The 25,452-nt window shown below is 32.9% G+C and overlaps 1 protein-coding gene across 2 annotated transcripts in view; it reads right to left on the bottom strand.

Annotated features, from left to right (window-relative positions):
* Positions 1-25,452, bottom strand: part of Arid2 (AT-rich interaction domain 2) — a 183,545-nt gene that overhangs the window by 53,533 nt on the left and 104,560 nt on the right. For both annotated transcript variants that reach the window (XM_087199982.1, XM_087199983.1), the window contains 7 exons: positions 19,847-20,065; positions 17,659-17,726; positions 5,615-5,681; positions 5,274-5,524; positions 4,813-4,909; positions 4,340-4,549; positions 2,972-3,139 (listed from right to left, as the gene is read on the bottom strand). In XM_087199982.1, coding sequence (XP_087056108.1) covers positions 2,972-3,139; positions 4,340-4,549; positions 4,813-4,909; positions 5,274-5,524; positions 5,615-5,681; positions 17,659-17,726; positions 19,847-20,065 — 1,080 coding nt within the window. The remainder of the gene's footprint in view (positions 1-2,971; positions 3,140-4,339; positions 4,550-4,812; positions 4,910-5,273; positions 5,525-5,614; positions 5,682-17,658; positions 17,727-19,846; positions 20,066-25,452) is intronic.

Genomic DNA, 25,452 nt, shown 5'->3' with positions numbered 1-25,452 from the left:
TGATTTTATATAAACTATAAATATATTATATAAAATATAAATATATTTATAAAATATAAATTTACAATTTATAAAAACTTTTTTTTGGAGACAAGGTCATGCTATGTAGTTCAGGCTGGCCTTGAACTCACTATCCCAGGACAGCCTTAAACTAACAGCCTCCAGAGTGCTGGGATTACAGGTGTGTGGCACCAGGCGTGGCCAAAACCTATTCGATATAGAATTAGGAAAACTCTTTTTTTTTTGGTACCGGGGATTGGACTCAGGACCTTGAGCCTGCAAGGCAGGCTCGGTGCCACTGAGCTAAATCCTCAACCCATTAGTAAACTTTTTAATGATAAAATAAATTTTAAAGTGTATAAGGTAACAAAAATTAATAGAAAAATCTTTAACATGTCTATTTGATAGCTCAAAAGTTCTGATGGAGTGATGAATACAAGGCTGTCAAATGTAAAATACATTATGATAAAAATCTGTAGGAATATTAGAATAAATACAAGGTGAACGAGGGATACTATAAAATTTCTGATGTTTAAAAGTTTGTGTGTCTATATCTATCCACATATATTTATCTGTCTATATACTGGGGGAGAGAGAAGTGCTGGGGATTGAACCCAGACCTTGTGCATGTTAAGCACATGCTCTACAACTGCATCTCACCACTAGCCCATGTTTATTTTTTACATTAATGGTATTAGGATTCTAATGATTATAAAGAGCATTTAATTATTTTATAAGTCACTTTAATATACAACTGAAAATATACTCTTTGCAACTACTTAAATTATGAAATTCAAATGTCAACCTAAAAATAGGTAAATAAGGTAAATCAGAAGGTTTCACAGTGATGAAGAGCAAACAGTTTGAAGATGATCATTCTAAATGAGAGCGGTAGTAAGTCACGGGGGAAAATATCAAACTGGGAAGGGTAACTAATCAAATAATTTTAAAGATGTTATTCAGACTGAACATTAGCAGTAATCTCCAGCCCCAAAATTTTGGTTAGTATCATCTCTTTTGATGAATTACAATATAAATAAGCAACAAACTCTCAATGTTTAATTTTGTCCATTTTGGCAAATGATGATTTAAGTTGGGATGAACTCATTTGGTGAGGTCAAAAGAACTGTTGAGATCAAAGGTCAATTACGCAAAAACAGTAGCTATCATCAACATTACCCTTGAACACTCCTGAAATACTATGTCATAGTTCATTGTATTCACTGACATTTTCTATTTCTCTCTCTGTCACTGTCTATGTCTTTTGATCAATTTAATGTTCAGTTTCTTTTCGGATGATAAAAAATACATCCCCACTATTCACATAACTGACAATATGAAATGTTTCATTTTTTTGTCAAAGTTGAGAAGCCATTAGTACTCTAACTGGAGAGTCTCTGGTTATGCATTATCTGACACCCATTGCCTTTGGGTAAATGTTTAGTGAGTATACAGAAAGTGCAAGTTACTTGTTTTGTCTTTTATTATTTGGTCAGTTCTGGCAGGTGGATTTGGTAAGTTAAATGCATATGATACTTAAGAAAGACACAAAACCAATAAATACGTGGTACATACTACATATTCTGCATAAACACAACACATAATTTTAATACTATGAGTTAAAATAGGACAGTTTAGGACCATGATTCAATGAACATGAGAATAGGTAGCTTGAGAGTCTCAATTGAGTCATTAGCACTGATATTGAAGAAACCAGGGTATTTAGGAAGGCTCAACAAGATATAGTAAATAGGTGTGATAAAGATTGAGTAAGGACAATGAGACTAAAGGGAGGGAAGGTTTTAAGGGAAGATGAGAACTGAATGTTGTTTCCAGCTGAAAGGAAGAAATAAGAAAGATTTAAGATTGAAGAATAAAGACTGAAAAGATGGTATAGATTCACAAGTAGTATCTGAGACAGACAAAGGAAAGTTGAAGCAGAATGAGCTCAGATACTAGTGGGTGTGCAAGTGAAGGGATAAGATGAAGAAATCCATTCTATGCAACCTTATATTAATTAACTGAAAAGTGAGAGGTGACGTCAACTGAGAAAACAAGCATCTTTCATTCAAAAAATACAGGGGAAGGGCCAGGGATTTAGCTCAGCGGTTCTGCTGCCTGCCTCACAAGTACAAGGTCTGATCCCCAGTACCAAAAAAACAAACAAAAAAACCAAAAAATACAGGGGAAAAGTGCCTTGGGGACAGTAAGAGGTGAGAAAACAAAAAGTTGAAGGACAAGTGAAATGAAGATAGATTAGTTTTGTTAGGACACAGATTGAGAAGGTCTCTACAAAAGAGGCTGAGAGTGTTAAAATATAAAAATGATGACTCAGAATGAGTCAGGCAAAAGAATTCCAAGGACTAAAGAGAAGCCTGGCTATTAGACAGGTATGTACTATACTCAGTAGATATTTGCATTTAAACAGAAAAAAATCCAAGGGACTCTATGAAGCGTGTGTATATATATGCAGGTATACATGCTTTTATGTGTGTGTGCACATACACGCACCTGTCTGCTCTTAGGCTCTGATTTTTGTGGTATTGGAGCCAAAAGGTGGAGGGAGAGATTAGGGGCATCATACTTACATATCCAGAACATCACCTGAGAGAATCATAAGGTACTGTAAATTAACTTATTTCTGGTATGTCCATTTCCCATGACCAAAATCACAAATAATAAGCCCAATGAGTCATTTATTGCTTGCATAATTGTGAATACAATAATCTCTCACACTTCTCTAAATCTTTCTCAATTCGATTTTCTATTATATTATTCTTCCTTTGTGCTCACTTTGATCTTGCTATTCCTGGAATGTAAAATATCTAAGGAATTACAGTACATACCCAAATTCTCCTTTAGTCTACTAATAAATCATTAGTTTTTCATACTGTGTATCTAAATTTAACATCCATACTATATATTACATACCCCTTTGAGCATACTGAAAAAAAAAAGTAAAAATACTAACCTGGTACAGATGCTACATGGGTTTGGGTTTGGACTTGCTCTATAGCTTGTGGCCTAATTTCAGATAAAACTTGGTGAGTAGAACTTGGATGTTCGACAAGTTTTACTGCAGCTAGTGCATCAGGGCCAAACATCTGAATATCCATAGAAACCAGACATACTAGCATGTCTAAAACAGATAAAACACCAATAGTTATTAGTCAGTGATATTAGAAAACAATGTCTTCTCCGGAGAATACATATTGTTAAGAATACTACTTCTCAAATGTCAGTCCATGAATCATTGTACATCAGAATTAGCTGTGGATTTTAACAACAACAACAAAAAATTTAGGCTCAATCTCTGAAGATTGTTTTAGTAACTCTGAAGTAGGGACTCCAAACCTATACTTTTTAAAAAGTTTCCCAAGTGATTCTGAGGTGTAGCCAGAATTACTGACATGGAAAGTGACATCTTGATTTCTCAGTAAGGATAGTTTTCAAGCTAAATCTTTATCAGTTCTGATTTTAGTATTTATTTTAAGATAGGTATCATTTTAATCCCTGAGTACATTGTTAACAAGGCATGCTTTAGTAAGATTGTTTAAAACCGACAAGCTTTAGAAAGGTGAGTTCACTAACTTTTGACAATATCACTACCAGTAACTTCTAGGAGCAAAAAGAAGCTTGTTTCACTCAGCTTTAGTTGTTTAACACATTCCTGCCAGCTTGAACCACTGCGGTACATGCATAACTGTCCCATTGGGCTGTTGTACCACCCGATGGGACTGTCCCATGCTGCCGGATGGGGCCGTCATGCATGTACCACCATGTTCAGAGCTGCCCAGCAGTGAGACATACAAATTATGGTCCCATGTAAACATGTTCACAGTAGTACTTGGCCAGTTGAACTCAAAAGACCTACTCTCAACAAGTCAGACATAGCAGTTTTGTTGATTTAAAAATAGATATATAACAAAATTCAGATAGAATAGGGATTCTTGATAGCCACATTATCTAGTCTCTACAAGACAGATGTTTCTTGCTCATCTGAAACAAGTAGAAAGAATAATGCTAACAAGTATGCCTGAGGGGGTAATGACTCCTAAAAATTAAACAGTAAATCTCAAATATCAGAGTTGGGTTTTTTTGTGTGTTTTTTTCCTGAGACAGGGTCTCATTATGTAGCTGAGGCTGGCCTTGCACTTACTGCACTCATTATGTCACCCAGGGTGGTCTTGAAATCACAGTGATCCTCCTACCTCAGCCTCCTGAGTACTGGCTCTACAGGTATGTGCCACCATGCCTGGCAAAAGTTTTTATATAGCACCATATGAGATATTTTTCTCAAAAGAGAAAATAACTTAAAAGAATTTTGGTCCAATCTTACCTATACTCTTTTCTACTTTTGCAATTTTTGTGCAAGCAACATCTCCCATTTCAGTGAGCATGTATAGCACCTCAAGTGTTGAGATTACAAGCAGCACGTCAGGTAAGGTGAGATGACAAATGATCTCTCTATATGAATCTTGATCCACATATTCACAAATTAAAACACCATTATCTTCTGCTTTACAAAGATTTCCCAAAATTTCCATGCCTGAAAAACATATACACACAAAGTTTGTTTATTTACTTTGTTTTCTTGCAGTACTGGGGATTGAACCTATGGCCTTTACACTGAGCTACATCTCCAGTCCTTTTCAATTTAGGAAGAGTCTCACTAAGTTGCGCAGGCAAGGCTTGAACTCTCAGTGTTGGAATTACAGACCTGCACCACTACACCCAGTTATACACAATTTTTTTAAACAAATGATAATCTTTGTTCACTTCAGACAGTAAAAGCCTTAAATAAATACTCACCCCTCATTTTTAAAAATCTATCCCTTGACATCAGGCATTTTGTAACAGTATGAAACATCAGATGTGTAGTTTTGAAATCAACAGGGTCCAATAAAAGCTAGAAGAAAGAAAGAACACTATTATTGAGATTTGCTTCTTCCAGAGTTGTGTACTTCAAGTTTAATAAAAGTGAACAAGACAACATTGCTACTTTAAAAATGTAATTACTAAAAATAAAAAAAAATAAAAAATAAATAAAAATGTAATTACTATAAGAGAAATCATCACTAAATTTGAAGGATCATTCAAGGTTTTCTTTGTTTACACAAAAGTATGTGACACTTCTACACTACTTTTAACAACAAACATGTAACCATTTAATATCCTGTAAATATGGGCAAGTATAAAATGATACATCCTAAAATATTAAAGAAAACATGGCTAACTATAAAAACTACTTTAAGGTACTGTTATATACTTACCTCAGCTGCAATATTTCCTAACGTATCAAGGCCTAATTGCCTTAAAGAAATAAAATGACTATGTGCTGAAAGTAATAGGAAACGAAGACAGGTACGATTAGCTGCCAACAGCTTAACATTGCCCTCCTCAAAGGAAAGATTTCTCAAAATCACTGCAATCTGAAGTACCCGCTGTCCTTCAATATCATTAATGCCCAGCTTTCGAGGTGGATGAAATAATGATTCCCAAATCCATTCTCCTGATGTACCTTCTACAACAGAAAACACATATTTCACTTAAATTGATATTTCACTTATTATTGCCATTTCAAAATTATTATATTTTACTTTCACTGACTTACCATGAGACTTGTTTCTGTCAGAAATGAGGTCACGTACTTCATTATCATCAACAATGTCTTTCCAAAACTGTAAAGATAGTAAAATATTAAAACAACTATTCTATTACTTTAAAAAGTCACACAATATAAAACTGTAATATTTCTACTTTTTACAGGTCACAAGGATATCATTACATTCCTTGATATAAATGCTTGATTTCCCATAGTTCAAGACTCATATATGATAACATTTTTTTTAAGACCAGAGGTTCTTAACCCGGGTGTGTGTGTGTGTGCATGCACATGCGTGTGTGACAGGACCCTATAAGGTCTTTGAAAGAAATTATAACATCTGTGAATCTGATTGAAGAGAAAAATGATATTCATTCATTAAATTGAGCATTTCTTGAATTCTGAATGCTAGGCAAAAAAACCATAGTTATATTAGCAGTACCTGTGATATATCATGAAAAGGAATCAGAGATTATTTTCTTTCTTTTTTTTTTTTTTTGGTACTGGGGATTGAACTTGGGTCCTTGCACTTGCGCAGCAGGTGGTGAAACCACTGAGCTAAATCCCTGGCCCCAGAGATTATTTTCATATTATTTTTATAGCTATTGAAAATATCTAGTGATACTGTTTATGTAGATTGGTATGCAAAAAGTATGGGAGGTATTAATCTCATCTGTAAATTTCATATAATCACAGTTATTTATATTTATAGAAATTGAAACATAATGAGTTGGGAAGTTCTGGTTGCCAAATTAGTAACCCAGATACTTAAGTTGTTTCCAGTATTCCAAATCTATACACAGTTTTTGATTCATAAGTGAGAAGAAATGAGTCTAAACCCACCCAACTGTTTGATAATCTTACTAAAGTTAAAAATCAAATATTTTTACACTGATATATCTTACACAAAATGAACTTTGCTTTTGCCACTTGATTATAACTTACGTACTAATAAAAAAGCACAAGTTATTACTTGACTTTTTATTTCTAAACATTACTGTATTTACATTCCAAAATAATTTTGGGGGGATCTATATTCTTTTGCATTTAGCCCATTAGTCTGAGAAGAGAATCACAGGCTTCATGAGACCACCAAAGGTATCCACTGCACACACACACACACACACACACACACACACACACACACACACACACACACCTATGATAAATAATGGTTGGTCAAAATAACAATTAACTAGGCATATGACAAAAAAGACAATATTCAATAGCCAAGAAGAAAGGGCCAGGGGCCAGAGATTTAGCTCAGTGGCACCACACCTGCCTTGCAAGTGCAAGGTCCTGAGTTCGATCCCCTGTACCAAAAAAACAGAAGAAGAAAAAAAGGCCATAAGAAAGTCAAATAATAAAGATAGCAGATGTGGAACTTAAAATGACCATGGATAATAAAGTTCAAAGAAAAAAAATAAATGATGAAAAATGTTGGCAAAGAATTAGAAACTAAGAAAAAACTAAACAGAAATTCTGGAACTGAAAAATAAAACCGAACAACTTAAAGATTAAAGAGGCAATATAAATGCCAAGAAAAATCATAAATGCAGGTAGACAGAAAGGACAGAGAATCTTGAAAAAGACTGACAAATAAAATGATGACAAACTTTGTAACAGGAAGCATGAACGCCAGAAGACACTTGGATATTTTCAAAGTGAGGGAAAGAAAATATCTACCAAGCTACAATTTTTATATAATCTAATTGTTCTTTAAGAATAAAGGTGACATTGGACCAGGGATTTAGTTTCAGTGGTGCCACCGCCTGCCTTGCAAGAGCAAGGTCCTAAGTTCAATCCCCAGTACCAAAATAAACAAACAAAAAAGAATAAAGGTGACATAAATACATATTCTAACAAATGAAAAACTGAGAAAACTCATTACCTGCAAATCTGAATTCAAAAGACATGAAAAGGGAAAACACAACTGTATCAATAAAGAAAAATGTTTTGAAGAGACTCATTCAGATCATAATGGAGTAACTGGTACTAGTGCACTCCGTCTAACATAAACCAATATATATGGAAAAAAAAGTGTTTTCAAAGATTGGACAATAGGTAGCATAATCACTGAAACAGTTGGAACACAAATGAGGTGAGCATGATGACTGCTCTGCATTTCTATTTGGACATTATTTTTAGACTAACTCACAAAAGAAACGCAAGAGAACACAGCAAATGCTAACCAGAGGAAGACTAATCAGAGCTCACCAAAACTAACACAGAACTTGTGAGCAATTTTCTTGCCATAGCATAACACAGCATAGCACAGAGTACTGTAACATACCACAGGAAGGGCTCTGTAGAGAAAAAGCTTGTGCATCTAAAGGAGGATGCATTGAGTGTACTGCTGAGTATTAAGCTACACATGTGTAGTCACATTCCACAACGCCAGGCAAAAAACTGGAGAACAAATACCCATAATAGAGAAACAATTCCCATATTAGAGAAAATACACATGCCCAACTTATTCAACAGAGATACCAAAATGTAACACCTTAGAATCAAGGATCAAGTGGTCCTAGGGTAATAATGGTGAACCTTTTAGAGCTTTCAGTCATAACAGCCAGCCAGCTGTGACACGTGCCATACATTCACCAGCACGGTCCTAGAGCAAGACTAAACCATGAGTGCTTGAGAATATGAATGTCCTCCAAAGGCCCTTGTTAGAGGCTTGGCCCAGGGTGTTCTGGCTGGGAGGGGTGGAACTTTTGAAGGTGAGGACAAGTGGGAGGTGCTTAAGTCACTGGAGGACTGTACCTAGAGGAGACTGCAAGACCCTGGTCCCTCCTTCTTCTCTTTTATTTTTTTGGTACCGGGGATTGAACTTGGGTCCTTGCGCTTGCGCAGCAGGCGCCGAAACCACTGAGCTAAATCCCCGGCCCTCTTTCTCTTTCTCTTTCTCTTTCTGCTTTCTGGTCCAGAGGAAGTGGTTTTGCTTTACTGTGCACTTTTGCACCATGTGTTGCCTCATGATCAGCCCAAAGCAACTGGGCCCCTCAGTCCTGCACTAGAACCTCTATACACTGTGAGCTGAAACAAACTTTTTATCTGTATAATAAATTATCGCAGGTATTTTGTTAGTGACAGAAAGCTAACACAATATGTCAAAACACAGCTAAAACCAACCCTACTATGAGAACCTGTAAGTCAACTAATAGCCTGCTAAAACAAAGTTCAAGAATCTTAGAAAGCCACCAATACCCAGATAATCAACAGTATCATATTTACAATATTCAAATCTAATAAAGTTAGCAGACATGAAACAGGACAAATATCAGTTTCAACAAAAAACAGAACTCAAAACATGGGTAACAGAATAAATGGACAAAGACTTCAAAAAACTATTATAAAACTATTATTAAATATGCTTAAAGGATTAAATTCTTAAAGACTTGAGGAAAATACGAACATAATCAGGAAAGACATGGACAGTATAAAAGAGAACCAAATGGGATTTTGAGATGAAAAATGTAGACTGAAATGAAAAAATTCACAGGATTTGCAACAAGATTAAAGCTGAGCTAAGAAACTATCCACAGTGAAGTACACAGAAAAAAGTTAATAAACAATGTGGAGAGTGACAGTGGCCTGTGGGGACAATATTACGGACGAATATATGACGTAGCCCCAGAAAAATGTAAGAATGAAAACTCTTTGAGAAAATGATTATAACATTTTCCAAATTTCATGTAAAACACTAAACCATGGATTCCCAAAACTAAATGAAACCCAAGTGACACAGAACAATTAGAAAAGCAGTGCTAATACACAAGTTTTGCCTCTCCTAACCACCTTGACTATCCAACAATAGTAGAGCACAAACACTTTTAAATTGCACATGAAACATTCACCAGAAAATAAACAAGCAAAAAGCAAACTATATGCTAGAGCATAAAACAAATCTTGATAAGTTTAAAAGGTCTGAAATTATATAGAATAGGGCTGAGAGTGTAGCTCAGCCTGGCAAGAGCAAGGTCCTGAGTTCAACTCCTGGTACAAAAAAAAATTATAAAGAATATAATTTCTCAATCATAATGGAATTTGACTGGAAATCAATGATACACTGAAAATCCACATAGCACCCTTCTACATAATCAATGAAGAAATTACAAAGAAGATTAGAAAATATCTTGAACCAAATAATAAAAAAACAAAGAAACAAAAAATTTCACAAAATCTGTAGGATGTAGATAAAGCAATTTATAGAGGGAAACTCATAGTATATGCTGATATTAGACAAATGAAATAAGCTTAACCCTAATACCCTAAATAGAGTAATGTGTAACCTAAGCAGCTTGTAAATTACAATTGAGTAAATGGTGATGCAGTTGTTTCAAGGTCCCTGCATTACCCAAGAAATGATGAGAACTATTTATTTTACTCAATTAGTAAGAATTAAAATTATAGTTCCTAGTGTAACCAATGAAATAGAAAAGGTGTATATAAATATATTAACCCTAAAGAGAATTGGATAATAAACAATCCTCAGGCTTATCAACCTAGAAAAAGGTAAGAAGGTTAAGAAAAATAACCAGGGATGATACATACAATTAGAAATACAGTAAATTTAAATACAAATATATCAAAGTTATATTAATAATAAACTGAATAAATGCACTAATTTAAAAGCAAATTTTCATATTGAAAAGTAAAGTCCAAACATGTTGTTTACAAAAAACTCATGTAAACTGGGCGTGGTGGCGATAGCCTGTAATCCCAGCAATCAGGAGGCTGAGGCAGGAGGATCACCTGAGTTCGAGGCCAGCCTGAACTAACAGCAAGACCTTGTCTCAAAAAGAAAACAAAACAATTCATGTAAAATATGTACAAGAAAGGCTGAGAGTGAAATGCAAACCAAACAAATACCAACCAAATGAAAGCTAATGCAATTACAATGAAATCAAAACACTAAAGACCAAAAAACACCACATGGTAAGTTTAACTGACAGATAAAACAAGTACATCTGAGTACACTAACCATAGTCTCAAACTATTAAAACATAATTTTAGAGAACTATAAGAGTCATATCCATAATCAAAATGGAGAATTTTTTTCATACCTCTCTACATAAATGAAGAAACTAACAGATAAAAATGGCAGTATTAATGTGGAAATATGAACATCATGATTAATGATGTTCATCTGACATACACAGAAATCACCCAACAAATTCAGACTATATATTCTTTTACAATCACATATTATAAAGTCTGACCAATGATGGCCACAATAAAGACTGAAAACACTTAAGTCAAAATTATGCACACAGAATACTCTCTCAACATAGTGAAATTCAGTTCGAAATAAAAAAACTAGAATAACTTCATATACCTTTTGAAATCAAGAAAATTCCTTACTAGATAACACATGTATCAAAAAAAGAAATCATATGGACATGAGAAGATATTTTACACTGAGTTACAATGAAAATGTGACACATGAACATTGGTAGTACAAAGATCAAGCTGTGCTTGGAGGGAATTTAATGGTCTTCAAAGTCTAAGATCTAATATGCTCAAAGAAAGGCAGACAAAAGGAATTGACTCTTTCTGAGTTTTGGGCTAAAAACAATACCCCAAAATTTCATCACTCACCAGTTCTTAAACTTCCATGGGTTTGGTTTTACTATCTGAGTTACTGGAAAATCAATGGAAAAATTAATATAATCATTCTAGACCAATGTTTCCCTTTAAATGACTGGCAAATGCAACACAGTAGTAGTGAAATAAATAATCCATCTGTTTAATCCCACAAAAATAAGTCTACTGAGTTTTGTTACTGACATAAAATATTAGGTAATAATCCATAATGAGTCAGTGAGTAAATCAGCTGCAACAACTTTAGATATTAGAATCATCAGGTATATTTAATTTTTTACTTATATATTTTATATTTATACTTTATTATATATTTAATTTACATATAATTTGAACTGTATTCAATTATAAAGATTGTTTTTTAAACTTAAATACATACATCTTATCCCTAATGAACCATCTGTGGTTAATCTCATTAGAGGAAATACATGGTGACTGTTAACATTTACCAGAAAAAATATGGCTGAAGTAGTCCATCGAAATAAGCAGTGCCATAATATTTAGGGTGGTTTGGTCTTAAATTGTTGAAGGAAAAAAAAATCTGTATTTAGTGTGATTCTTAATATATTCTAATGTATCAGATAAAAGTGCATGTGGAAATCATGTAAGAAAAATTAATCTGTACTATTATGTATATTTATTCAATTCTGAGAAATTTTGTAGTGTCACATTTACTGAATCATATTTATGCTATATAATATAGGACAATCTCTTTAAGAACTGCCAGAAAGCTATACCAAAAACCTCTTCTGCAATATCTTTTGCTTAGTAGTGGCCCTTTCAAATTATTAACGTTTATTTATATAGTTCAAATATCTAATACTCAGTTCAAATACCTGAATGCTTACATTTTAGTAAATGGTTTGCTAATACAGTCTTAATTTAAATATTTTGATGCTTTATCAACTATGATTAATGAATATTAAAACATTTAACATTGATCACTACTGGGAATGTTTTAATAAAACTTGTAGCATAGTGTATAAAACAGGAAAAGTACCAAATAATTGTTTGCATCTAGAGAATTTAAAGCCTATGTAATGTGTCATTGAACAACTTTAGAAGACAGTGAAATATTTGTTCAAAATGTGTTTCAAACAAATAACACTGGGGAGTTATATAGATTACTCATGTCCATTTTTACTATTCTTGCTGTAATACACTACAGTTGGAAAATATTGGCCTTACATTGCATTTTTTTCCCTCCATCACCCTGCCTGGCCCTGCAATATTGTGTTCTTCTGGTTTTAATGCTGCATAGAGAGGTACTGTTTCATGTCTATTTCCTTGGTTGCTTTGTGCTGAGTTATAACAAAATGCAGCTTCTTTTATCTGTATACAATGCTTGCTTTGAATTAGTAGATTGTGAAATGCTTTGAATTACTACATCCTGCATATCTAAAGTATTAAATGTAGAATAAAGTGGGTTGAGTAGCATAGTAGACATAACTGAAAAAAATGATTAAGTGTAAAAAAACCAGACGAGGAAATTCTCCAATTAAAAACAAAGTATATGAAAGAAAGGTTAAGAGACATGGAGGATAGAATAAAAAAGTTCAACTGTGGAATTCCAAAAGTAAAGAAAAACTACATCTTGTTACATGGTTGTAAAATGCCAAATAAGTAGAAGATCCAAAAGTAGCAAAAAAGAAAGACAAAAACAAAGGCAAAAAACAAACACACACCAACCTACAATTCCATAAATAGAATGTGTATAAAAAACAAAGACAAAGAATTTAGAGTTTTTCTAGTAAGATATACCCACCTAAAAACCTAATTAAGGGTATGTTATACTGTGGAAAGGACAGATACTCAGAAAAGATTGCACAATTGAGAGATGTAAGAAAGAATTGGAACAAATACATTAGATTAAAATAAATAGATGAGATTGAGCTAAATCTCTGGGCTTTGTATTACATGGAGGTATAAAAAGAGATAATATTTTGACAATAAACAATAGCAAAAAGTGAATATTTTCTCCAATTAAAAACCTTTTAACTAAAATTTCAATAGAATTCAGCTTCTTGACCTAAAATCTGGTTCTTTAAAGTGCTAACATGGGCAAATAGGTCAACAGACAAGAGTCCAGAAATAAATCCATGTATGTATGATTAGAAAATTTATGACAAAGGTGATATTATAAAGCTTTTTTATTTCCACAAAATTATTCAGGTTCTACAAAGTACCCACAGGGGAAAAAAAAATTTGACTAACATCATACACACAAAAACTTCATATAAATTGTAGATATAAATGTGAAAGATCAAGCAGAAGAAAAAATGGAATGTACTAGACCTTCAAAATATATTTGCAAATTTTGTAGATAGAAAGTTAAATTAAGAATTATTTTCATCAAATAATACCTTTAAAGTATTAAAAAATCAACTACAGAGAAGATACTTCTAATACACGTTTTAAAAAAAGAACTTTTATTGAAAGCATACAAAAATACAATAAGGCGATCTCAAAGAAAAATGGACAAATTATGGGCACTGCTCAAAAGAGGTTGTTAAAATACAAAATAGTTTTATATTTTATCAGTCAGGAAAAAATTGAAATTAAAGCCAACATATAGTAATATTATTGCAGATAGCTAAGTTAGTTAAAAATTATTCTAAGGCAATTAGACAAAGCTGGGCCCTCAGCATAGAAAAACAATTGACACACATTCACTGGTCAACATAAAAAGAGAAAAGGTACCACACTTACCTGCTTCCCCTAGAGATGAATAGTAGTGACAGATACTCTAAATAGACATAAATCTCCCTAGCCCATTTCCTTTCCAGAAATTCCTTGTACATGACTTGAATCACCACCATTTAATCAATATTACCTGGGTGACTGTACTTGTAATCTTATTGGTTGATCATGGTTTTGTCCCACCTCATGCCCACCATGTAATTTTCCATTGGGTCTTATGATTTGTCCCACTCTGTACCCACCTCACTTTGCGACTTTGCCCTATAAAACACCTCTGAAAAGTGGGGTGGGTGGGGAACTCACCTTCTATTCCCCCTTCTCTCTCTTAGACAGAAGCTGTCTTTCTCTCAATAAAGGTTTCCTACTTTTAACCTCTGTTGACTTAGAATTCATTCTTCAATTTTAGAGAATATGAACTTGCGTTTCGGATATCTAGCAGGTTGGGAGTTATAATATTTCCCTTGTTTGGATTACTTTTGCTTATTTGGATAGCATTTTTGGATTACTCGGTGCCCTATACCAATACTACATATCCAATGAAATGGTTAAAATGAAAGAGACCAACAATATCAAATACTGTCAACAAGAGAAAACTGGAACATGATACACTGCTGTTGACATATTGTACAACTACTCTGAAAATCTGTTTGACAGTATCTACTAATGCTGATCCTATAAATTATATGCATATCCTATAAACTAGCAATTACACTCCCAGGTCCATTATCCAACAGAAATGCTTTCATAAATTTACCAAAATAACCATATAAAATCTTTCATGGTAGAACTGTTTGTTTCCAAACTTTAAATAAGTCAATTCTTACCACTTTCTGGATTTAAAGTAGAATGGACAAATTGCTATATATTCATGGAATGTAATGTTGTACAACAACAAAGATGAACCCTCAACAAACATAATGTTGACAAAGGACAGCACAGAAAAAAAAGGGTAATGGGTGAGAGAGTGACAGAAGAGACTGAAAAGGGGCATGAACAGGGGCGGTGCAGAGGAAAGTAATGTTTATTTCTCCATTAGGATAATGATTACATTGCTGTATTCATTTTATAAACAATTGTATATTTTTGTGTACTTTTCTAAATATGGGTTACAATTTAATGAAAATATCAACTTTGGGCCAGGGATTTAGCTCAGTGGTTCTGCTGCCTGCCTTGCAAGTACAAGGACCCGAGTCCGATCCCGGTACCAAAAGAAAAAAAAAAAAAAAAAGAAAAGAAAGTATCTACTTAAAGGACTCAAGGGAAAGTTTAATATATTAAATAAAAAATTTCATGTACACTGAAACTTAGTTTTAATATATACAACTATACGATTAATTTCTTGTTTGGCATTAATCAGAAATTGTCAAGTGCATATTTACATCTACAACAGACATATTTGTCTGCTACAATTTTGCCTTTTATTTACCAGGCTCCTGCCAAAAATACTTACTTTCTAAACCCCAGACTAGATTTGTTCCTATCTCAGAGCACTTGCATCTACTTCCTCTACAAAGATGGTCCCATATTATCATTCAAATGCATCAAAATAATCAGAAAAGTCTTTGTTGGTCACAATATCTAATGTTACCACATACCCACATGTGTCTTACAATTTTATCACTTTATTCTACTTTATTCTCTTCACAATACTTGCCAAAATTTTAAACTATATTGTTTTAACCTGTCAGTGTTCTTGCAATAACATGAAAATTCTTTCAAAGTGGGGACCTTGTTTGCCTGTGTCTGGAAAAGTTTTAGCACATGGAAATTATGCAGCAAACATTTGTTAATCAAAGGAATTAATGTGCAAACTGACAATAAAGTAAAACAGTTCAAGCCATTTTTCTCTGTAATGAAAGGTTTAAAGATATTGATTTTTATTACATACAATCAGGCAAATATTAGTAAAATATTTTTTTCTTTGCGGTACCAGGGATCAAACTTAGGACCTTGCACTTGTGAGGTAGGAGTAGTGCCACTGAACTAAATCCCTGGCCCCTAAAAATTTAAATTATGTAATACCTTATGTAGCAATCAGACAAATATAAACATTTTAAAACAATTGTACAATACCTTGTGAATCACTTGGCCTATGTATTTTGGGGTGCAAATTTCATTCAGCCTAACAATATGAAAAGTAACTATATCTATATCTATGGTATAGTTAATTTTCTTAAGAGGATTAATACATTCTTTGACTCAGAAATTTTACTACTTGGAATTTATTCTTAGGAAAAATTCTTTTATTCTTATAGATTTGAATATAAGTATATTCATTCCAGCTAGACTTAAAATAATGAAAAATAGAAACAACCTAAAGTTCTGACAGTATTAATTATTGACATGAATTGCGAAATATCTATAATACAAAATGAGTGGTCATTACAAAGTTAAAGACTAAGCATGAACAGGAAAGCTCATAATATAAGTGAAAAAGGTAAGTTACCAATTAAGTTTGAAGGCAGGGTTATAGTTCAGTGGTAGAGTACTTGCACAAGAGGATGAAAGCCCCGGGTTCAATCCTTAATACTGCCAACTCAACCCCCAAAGAGTGTGAAATACAATTTTAGCTTTTAATTATTGCATACATAGAAAATAGCTGATGATGGACACAGAAATATTAAGTGTTTATTTCTGGGTAGGTGTAATTAATGATGGGTTTTTTTTGTTTGCTGTATATTCTAGCTTTTCCACATTAACCATTTATTACTTCTAAAAAAAGGTATGAAAATATTTTGTTCTTTTTTCCTCCATTATTTAATTATAAACTCAAATATTCAGGCTCCTTAAGATATACTTCATGTATACGTCTCTGAAGAGACATTATAGATTGCTTGAAATATTTTACAATGGAATTCTTTGTTTTGTAAAAAACAGATCTGTAGGGCCGGGGATTTAGCACAGTGGTACTGCTGCCTGCCTCGCAAGTGCAAGGACCTGAGTTTGATCCCTAGTACCAAAAAAGTAACTAGACTTTGTGAACAGAAAAATGGTAAAGTACAACTATTAAACTATTTAATATACAGTTGATATTAAATTTTAACTTTCTTAAAAAGTAGAAGAGTACTTTATATGATAGAATTTAAACAAATTTATAAGATATCTTATATAAAATTATTTTGATATAAAAGCCAGCAATGGTGTCTAACTGTAACTATTTTCTTCTTAGGTAAAGAAAAAACTGATACATTATAAAAGAAAAATGTGTCAATGGCAATATTAGGAATCAAACCTATAAGGATTTTTTGAAGATCTACAAATAATTCAAGAAATCATGCAATTCCACATAAAAGATTAAAAACTATCTCTGCGTTTACAGCACTTACACTGCTGAAAAAGTCAAAATTTTTGATTGGAAGAACCTTATATAAAAGTAACTTCTGTTATTTACCCCTAAAAACTAACAATTTTTAAGTCATTAAAGTTGGTATAATACAATTCATCTAATGTAATTTATGTTTTAAAATTTTACAATTTAATATATATTCAATTATTTGAATATAAACTCTAAATTCATGTTTCTTTAGGTAAAATATTAATTTTATTTCTTTTCATTAGTTACCCTATAAGAATTTCTACTCACCTTAGTAATACTTACTAATACATACTTTCTAAATAAATATGTATTATACTAAAAATAAAAGTATGAGTAATATCATGTATATAACATGAACAACCATTTGATCCACTGTTGACTTGGCTACCTGTTAATTCAATGCTTCAACATGTTAATTTACGTGAATTACCTTAACAAAATCTCTATCAGTCTTCTCTTTCCATTCTTCCCCAAATACAGTAGAAAAGGATCCTAAAGCTAAAAGGATAAACAGTATATTTAATAAATGTAATTAATTCTTTGGTTCTTAATATTACACAGTACAAAATATTAAAAACAGTATACCTACATTTTAATATTCCCTTAAAATTGTACAATAAATGATAGTGATAACTGAGTAAAGTATAATAAAAGATAATTTTTGAATTATGTATTCTTTCAATTATAGAACATTTTAAAATTTTGTGTTCCTATCAACTAAAGATACACAACTTGGGCTGAGGATATAGCTCAGCGTTAGAGCACTGATCTAGCATATGAGAAGATCTGGGTTCAATCTCCAGCTCTGCAAACAACAAAAACAACAATAAACCAACTGATCTTCCTAAGTTATAAAGCCAGCAAAAAAAGAATGAAGATTACTATAGTAGTTACTCTGCCATTAGTTTCCATTAATAGAGAAAAATATGTTTAAAAGGATGGCATTGCTATTACATTGCTAGACTATCATTTAAAAGATCTTCACATTAATTGCAGAAATCATTGTGTAATTCATATTTCAAGAAACACAGAGGAAGGCATTCTTTGTAAACAATGGCCACAAATGAAGTCTCTCAAAATTCTCCAAAGAGAATTATTTCCAAAATAAATATAAACACCATTGTTTTTAAGTACAGGGCGTCTTCACAAAGCCCTTATGTACTCTGGATTTCTAAGCTTTCTTCTATTGTTGGAATGATAAAAACATTGCCTAAAGAGCATTTGCTAAGTTAATGTTTTAGACTGCTACACTGCATGATTAGTCATTTAGACAAATAAAAATGTCTGAAGAATTCAAGATAAACAGTAAAAAGAATGCCATGCCTGTACAACAAAACTGATAAGATACTTCCATACTATACTTATTATTCACATGTGATCCTGTTCAATAACTAAATAGTAAGACTTCACTAAAACTACTCTGGTTTCCAAAAGTTTCATTTTAAGATTTTTAAGATACGTGAAATTCTCCAACTACATTCTGTACTAAATGATAAAAGCTGTACTTGAAAGATCAAAATTAAATACCAGGAATCATAGCTTATGAAAGTGAGATGGAAACAAATTTACATCTCCAATGATACAACATAAAACTGAGAAGTAGTAGTCTTTGCTCCTCCCTCACATAATAAGAATAATTTCGGGCAGGGTAAGAAACTAATAGTTACTTCTGTTTAAACTTAATTTCAAAACTGTTTTCATATCAAATGATGGCAAATTTCAAGGAATCTTACTTAGATAATTTCAAATACAATTATAATTGAAAGTACACTTGTTGATCCAAATTAGATTGCAGAAAACTGTACTCATTTGTAAATGTCTTGCTACTTAAGATAAAACTATGAGCAGTTAAAAGATTTCAAAATACACTTTTTAAATTTGTTCAGCTAAAACTAGAAAACAGCAATCTAGTGACTGAAAAGTAACAACTTTAAGAGATAATTTCAGGGAAAATGGAATAATTTGATTTATAAAAACTACAACTAGGAAATTCTGTAAGAAAGCTATGAAACATCTGATAAACTTTAATTTGATTATTTAGGAAGCAAATTTTCAAATGCTTTGAGGTAAAGTATTTATCTTAGTTTAAAGACATGCAACAAGAATAGACTTCAAAAACAATTTCTTCTATTTCCTAGTTTTCAGAATTTTGTAAAAACCAATTTTTTCAATCTAGGAAACCTATGTATTACTCATAGCAAATATCAGGATTTTTATATCAAAAGCTGCAATAATACCAGCTTACTATTCAAACATTTATGACTTAAAAAAAAAAAACTTCAAACATTTATTGAGCTGGGTGTAGGGGCACGGTCTGTAAACCCAGTACTTTGCAGGATGAGCCTGGAGGATCACTGGAGTTTGAGGTAAACCTGGCTACATGGTGAGTTCAAGGCCAGCTTGAATGACATAGTAGCCCCATCTTAAAAATAAACAAAAAACTAAAACAAACAAAATCAAGAAAAAACTACAAACATTATCTTAAGTAATATATTTAATATAAAGAAGCAAATAAGGACTGATATATTAATAAAAATTATTTTCTCTCTAAAAATCTTTGAAAAAATCTTTAACATCTCTATAGAATAATCATTTCCTATTTTCAGTTTAAAACTTACTGTCATCAAACACCCCGGCATTTGCAAGTAATAAAGTGATGATTTTAGGGTCTTTTTCAAGTTGCATGACGTGCTTGCTTTCATTTGATAGAAGAGTGCATACATTAATAGCAAAGTCCACTTCATTTGGGAGTCCAGATAACAGTGAAAGCACCAATTTATTATAATCATTTGGCGAATTAAAGTCCATAGATAGCCCATAACTTTGCCGCAGATAATCTAACAAAGAAAAAGACATAAACGCTTAAAAGTACAGGAAGGGTTGGATACCCTTATGGTTAGTATCTTTTGAATGCAAGACAGTTTTGATTTTATTTTTTCTAATAAAATACAAGCTGATTAGAAGTTAAAAGAGTTTTTAGGTTTACTAAATGTTAAAATTACATTTTAGGAAAAACATCAAAATACAAAAGTGTACTTACCTTCTTGGATATCACTAACAGAGCAGTATTACACTATTTTTTAAATTTACATAACCTATACTTTTACTCTTGCAATTCAAAAGAATGTTCTGATTTACTGAGATATAATTAAAATAAAACCATTCTTTTTTAGTTTTAGAATTGAGTTTTGATAAATATATACAGCCTTTGAACCACACAAGAGTCAAGATGAAGAATATTTCTATTACCTCGTAAAGTATCTTAAGTCCTATTTACTCAATTCCAGCCCCTATCCCTTTGTACCATTGATACTCTATTTTGTTCTACAGGTTTGTTTTATTTCAAAATGTCAAGTAAATAGAATCAGACAGTATATAGCCTTTTTGTGTCTGATTTCTTTCATTTAGCAAAATGCCTTTGAGATTCATATCCACGTCGATATGTGAACAGTAATGCATACCCTTTTAAGCTGTTTGTTTATCCATTTCCTAGTTGAAAGACATCTGTGTTGTGTCCAGTTTTTGGAACCTATAAATACAGTTGCTATAAACATTTACATATAGGATTTTGTGGGGACCTATTTTTTCATTTCTGTTGGCTACCTACCTAGAAGCAGTATGGCTAGGTCACACAAAAATGTTTAATTTTTTTTTTTACATTGTGTATGGTTTTATTTACAGAAATTGAATATCAAATTATTTTCATTCACACATATAGACCTCTCTAGTATTCTGCATACCAAGGTATGTCTTTCACACACTTGCCCTAAAACATCTGAATATCAAATTTAGAGTGAATAATAATGATATAGTCATGACCATAATTTACTAAAAGCTTATTATTTTCCAGGCACTATACTGTGTGTTTTGCAATATGATTTTACATTATTTTTTTTCCATTAAGTTTATTGTTACATTTTAGGTATATGATACAGTTACATTCATCATTGGGATCTTGTACCTTTACATGATGTATTTTGGTTCTTATTTTTTCCCCATTCCCCTGCCCTCCCTTCACCCCCTCCACCCTTCCCTATTTACAAACACTTCGTTTCCATGTTTTTCCTTTTCTCGTATTTCTTCTTTTCCCTTTCCTTTCCCCTCCCCCTCCCCCATTCCTTTAGATATTTTCTGCCTATTTCACATGTTTAATTTTTTAAAGAAAAATGCAAAACTTCTCCAAATTGTTTCCGAATGTTTTGCATTTGCATTTCTGCCATCAATTTAGAAAATTTTTGTTATTCCTCATTTTGCTAGCAGTTAACACTGTCAGCTTTATCCTAAAATGAGGGGAGAAGCGTCCCTTTTTTTTCCTGCTTTAAATGTTTGATATAATTTATCAGTTAAAATGTATATGAGCCTGTTGTCATATAGGTCGGTTTTCAAGCTAGGAATATACTTTCTTTAATAGGTGCTATTCAAATTTTATATTTCCTCCAGAGTTAGTTTCATTAATTTGTCTTCCAAGGTACTTCTTAGAAGTTGTCAAATTTATTTCAAAATAGATTTTTGTAATATGCTTTCTATATCCTTTTAAATTCTGTAAAATCTGTGATAATGTCTACTAGACCTTGACATTGTAATTTTTAAAATGTATAATTGATATTGTGTAATAGGAAGTAAAGGTCTAAAGGACCAGGGGAAGTGGGAGGGGTAGGGGAAAGGAAAGAAGGGAAAAGAAAAAAAATCTGAGAAAAGGAAAAACATGGAAACAAAGTCTTTGTAAATAGGGAAGGGTGGAGGGGGTAAAGGGAGGGCAGGGGAAGGGGAAAAAAATAAGAACCAAGATACTCACGTAATGGTACAAGATCCCAATGATGTATGTACCTGTATTTTATACCTAAAATGTACCAATAAACTTAATGGGGGGGGAACACTGTCAGCTTTAAATATTCTAAATATTGCTTATCTAATATTTGTTTTACAAACAGATTCTCCCAGTTAGTGGACTGTCTTTTCATTTTACATTTTGATGAAATCTGTCCTGTATGTTTTTACTTTGCTCTTTATATTTTTGTGTCCTAAGAAGTCCTGTTTAAAGCAAAGTAACATTAAGATTTTCTGTAGAAGAATTAATTTAAAATGCCCACTTACAAAATCTCGAAGGTAGGGAAAAAGGTCTTACAAAACTCTCTGTTTTTAGAAATACTGAATTTCTAGAACATTGTATTAGTCAATTTTGCCTTTCACAATTCTTCTATGAAGATATTGCAAATATATTTGCAAAAACCAAAAGAAATGGAGCTGGTGGCACATGCCTGTTTTCCCAGTACTTTTGAGAGGTTGATGGAGGAGAATCATTAAGTTCATGCCTAGCCTGGGCAACTCAGCGAGACTGTTATGGCTTGTATCTAGATATGCCCCCAAAGCCTCATGTACTCATAGGTAGGGCTTTTTGGAGCTGGCTAGATCTAGGATGTGTGACATTGAGGTTAAGGATGTGTGGTACTAAATTAGTCCACTGTTTGGAATTAGCCTACTTCTGGATATGGATGATGGAAGCTCCACCCTGAGTATGGTGGCATCAATCAATAGATTTATAGCCTGGATGGAATATAAAGGGAGAGAGGAAAGGCAGGGGGCAGTGGCTGTTGCTACTTGTTGCCTTCTGCCTGCCATACCATGAACTGTTTTCTCTTCTCTGATGCCCCTCTGCCTTGCCACCCTGCCTTGGATCCAGCCAACTATGTACTGAAACCTCTACCAAATGTAAACTGAAATAAACCTTTCCTCCTTTAACTTTGGGTATTCAGTATTTTGTCTCGGCAATGAGAAAAGTAACTAAGACAGATCTGTTTCAAAACAAAAAGAAAAGTGGGGGGAGGGTGCTGAGAATTAGTTAATTAGTGTGAAGGGGCCTGGCCTCAATCAACAGCAGGAGGGAAAGAAAGGGGTTGGAGATCAGAAGGCAGGAGGGAAGGGGAGAGGGAATGAAAGAAATAAAAGAATAGAAAAGTACGGAAAAACTTAATAATCTACCCAATAATTCTATAGATATTAATGTATCCACATCAATACCAAGGAAGGGCAAAGAATAAAGGAACCCAAAAGATTAGGTATTTATGGCAAGAAAATATACAAAAAACTACATAAATGAATGATAAAAATACTGATGTCAATGTTGAATAACTATAAAGTTTAAAACAAAAGCTGTTCAGAATTTTTGCCACACGAAAGTCTTTTCAAGGTTCTTTTTAAAAATATGGTACTGGGAACTGAACTCAAGAGTCTTTTTTTTTCCCATTTTTTTGACACAGGGTCTCACTAAATAGTTCAGACTAACCTTGAAGTCACTATGTAGCTCAGGCTGGCCTCAAACTGGAGGCAATCCTCCTGCCTCAGCCTTTGGAGTGTTGGGATTACAGGTGTGAGCCACCACACCCAGGAGAACTCAGGTTTTGCATAAGTCAGGCAAATACTCTACACATCCCCAGCCCTAAATAATTTTTCCTTCATGCTCTTAATTTATCAGTAGGTAATTCCATTTTTCCATTTCTTTAGAACACACACACATATTCTGAAAACTATGAAGTTTACTCTATTTTGCTTAATGATTCTTGAATCACAGGTGAAGTTGTTTTATAATCATGTTAATTTGTAGAACACCATCATGCTGTTCTTACAGTTCTAAAAAATAATAAAAGGCACTTCCAAATGCATAAATGCCATTCTGAAATACTACCTCTTTTCAGCATGAAGTAGATAGTGTATAATCTAATGTTCTAAGACAATTCCTAGTTTTTTCCTCTTTATGAACACCTAATTCTTGACTTTGTCTATAACAAACTAGATATATTACAGCATATCAAAAAAGAGTTGTTGTAACAAGTTAAGGAAGTCTATAATTTCTTTAACTTGTGTAGCTTTATCAATGAGTTTTATTACAGGCATCTGAATCTGTAAAACTCTATTAATGACTTTCATTACAGACATCTGAAATACCCAAAATTTCACATCATCTTTCTTAAAGTAAACGAATTTTAATTAGGAGACTGGGGGATCAGATACAGAAAAGGATTTTATTTTAAACCAGACTAAAGGGAATAAAGGGTTTGGGAGGTATAGTAGCAGACACCAAACTCTACTTAACCTGCAAGAATGAAGAGCTCTATAATATAGGAATCACATAATTATAAAGTTGAAAATAGTCTTAAAAGTCATTAGCATAAGCACTCAGGAGGCTGAGGCAGGACTGCCATAAATTTAAGGCCAGCATGGGCTACAGTCAGTTCAAGGCTAGCCTGAACTCATAGCAAGACCCTGTCTCAAAAAAACAAAACAAAATAATCATTAGCACAATTAGTTTCATTCAGTGTAGTAGTATCCTCTATAATAATCATCACCTCCTTTTAGGAACACAGAACATAAGACCTAAAAAGTCACTTTATTTTATTGGTTTAAATTATTAGCAAGCTTTTCTACATATTGATTTAAAATATTTTAACTTTGGTTCTTACAGTAATAAGCACTAATTAAAAACAAAGGTAGGTTTGCTCTGTTTTTTGTTCTTCCATTTCAATTATTTTAAAAAGCATTAGATGAACTCTCTTCCAATGGAGTTCACAGGATTTAAGAAGAAATTCTATTCAACAATTATTGACTGAGGAACAAATGTGGAGTCAAAGCCAACATGAAGAAACACTGAAAATAGACAATGTGAAAATAAAACAAAAGAACTGGTGATATCGACACAAACGAGACAGTTTAAACCTAAGAATTACCTATAAGAGAGTAGCACTAGTACCAGTGCTATACAATAACAATTAACATTATTAATAAACATAATTAGAATGAAATTTTCAAAAGGAACATAACCTAGAAAAAAAAGTATCTCCCTTTTTTTTTCCAGGCCAAATGTTGCTGATTGAAGAAAAATGTACATACTTATCTCCCTAGGTACCTCTCCCTCTCTCTCATCTCAGTCTCAATCCCTAGAGCCATTAAAAACTAGAACCCTATCAAATGTATGCAAATCTGTTTATCAGACTCTCAAATGGATTATCTCCAACTTGAATTCTTTCTAGTTGCATATTCTTCTTTAATTTTTATAAAAATGACTTAAGGACCTTCCTCTTCTCATTTTATTTTATTAGTTTTTTGAGACAGGATCTCATTATGTAGTTCAGGCTGACCTTGGACTCACAGTGAACCTCCTGCCTTAGCCTCCCAACTGCTGAATGCTGGGAGTATAGGCATGATCCACCACACCAAGATCTTCTCTTCT

Source organism: Heterocephalus glaber, unplaced genomic scaffold (genome assembly GCF_053883595.1).
Source record: "Heterocephalus glaber isolate CG9 unplaced genomic scaffold, H.glaber_assembly_v1.0 deba00001733, whole genome shotgun sequence".
NCBI classification, from domain to species: Eukaryota; Metazoa; Chordata; class Mammalia; order Rodentia; family Bathyergidae; genus Heterocephalus; species Heterocephalus glaber.
The sequence above is the reverse complement of the archived record's forward strand: the minus strand, read 5'-3'. Positions and strand labels throughout refer to the sequence as shown.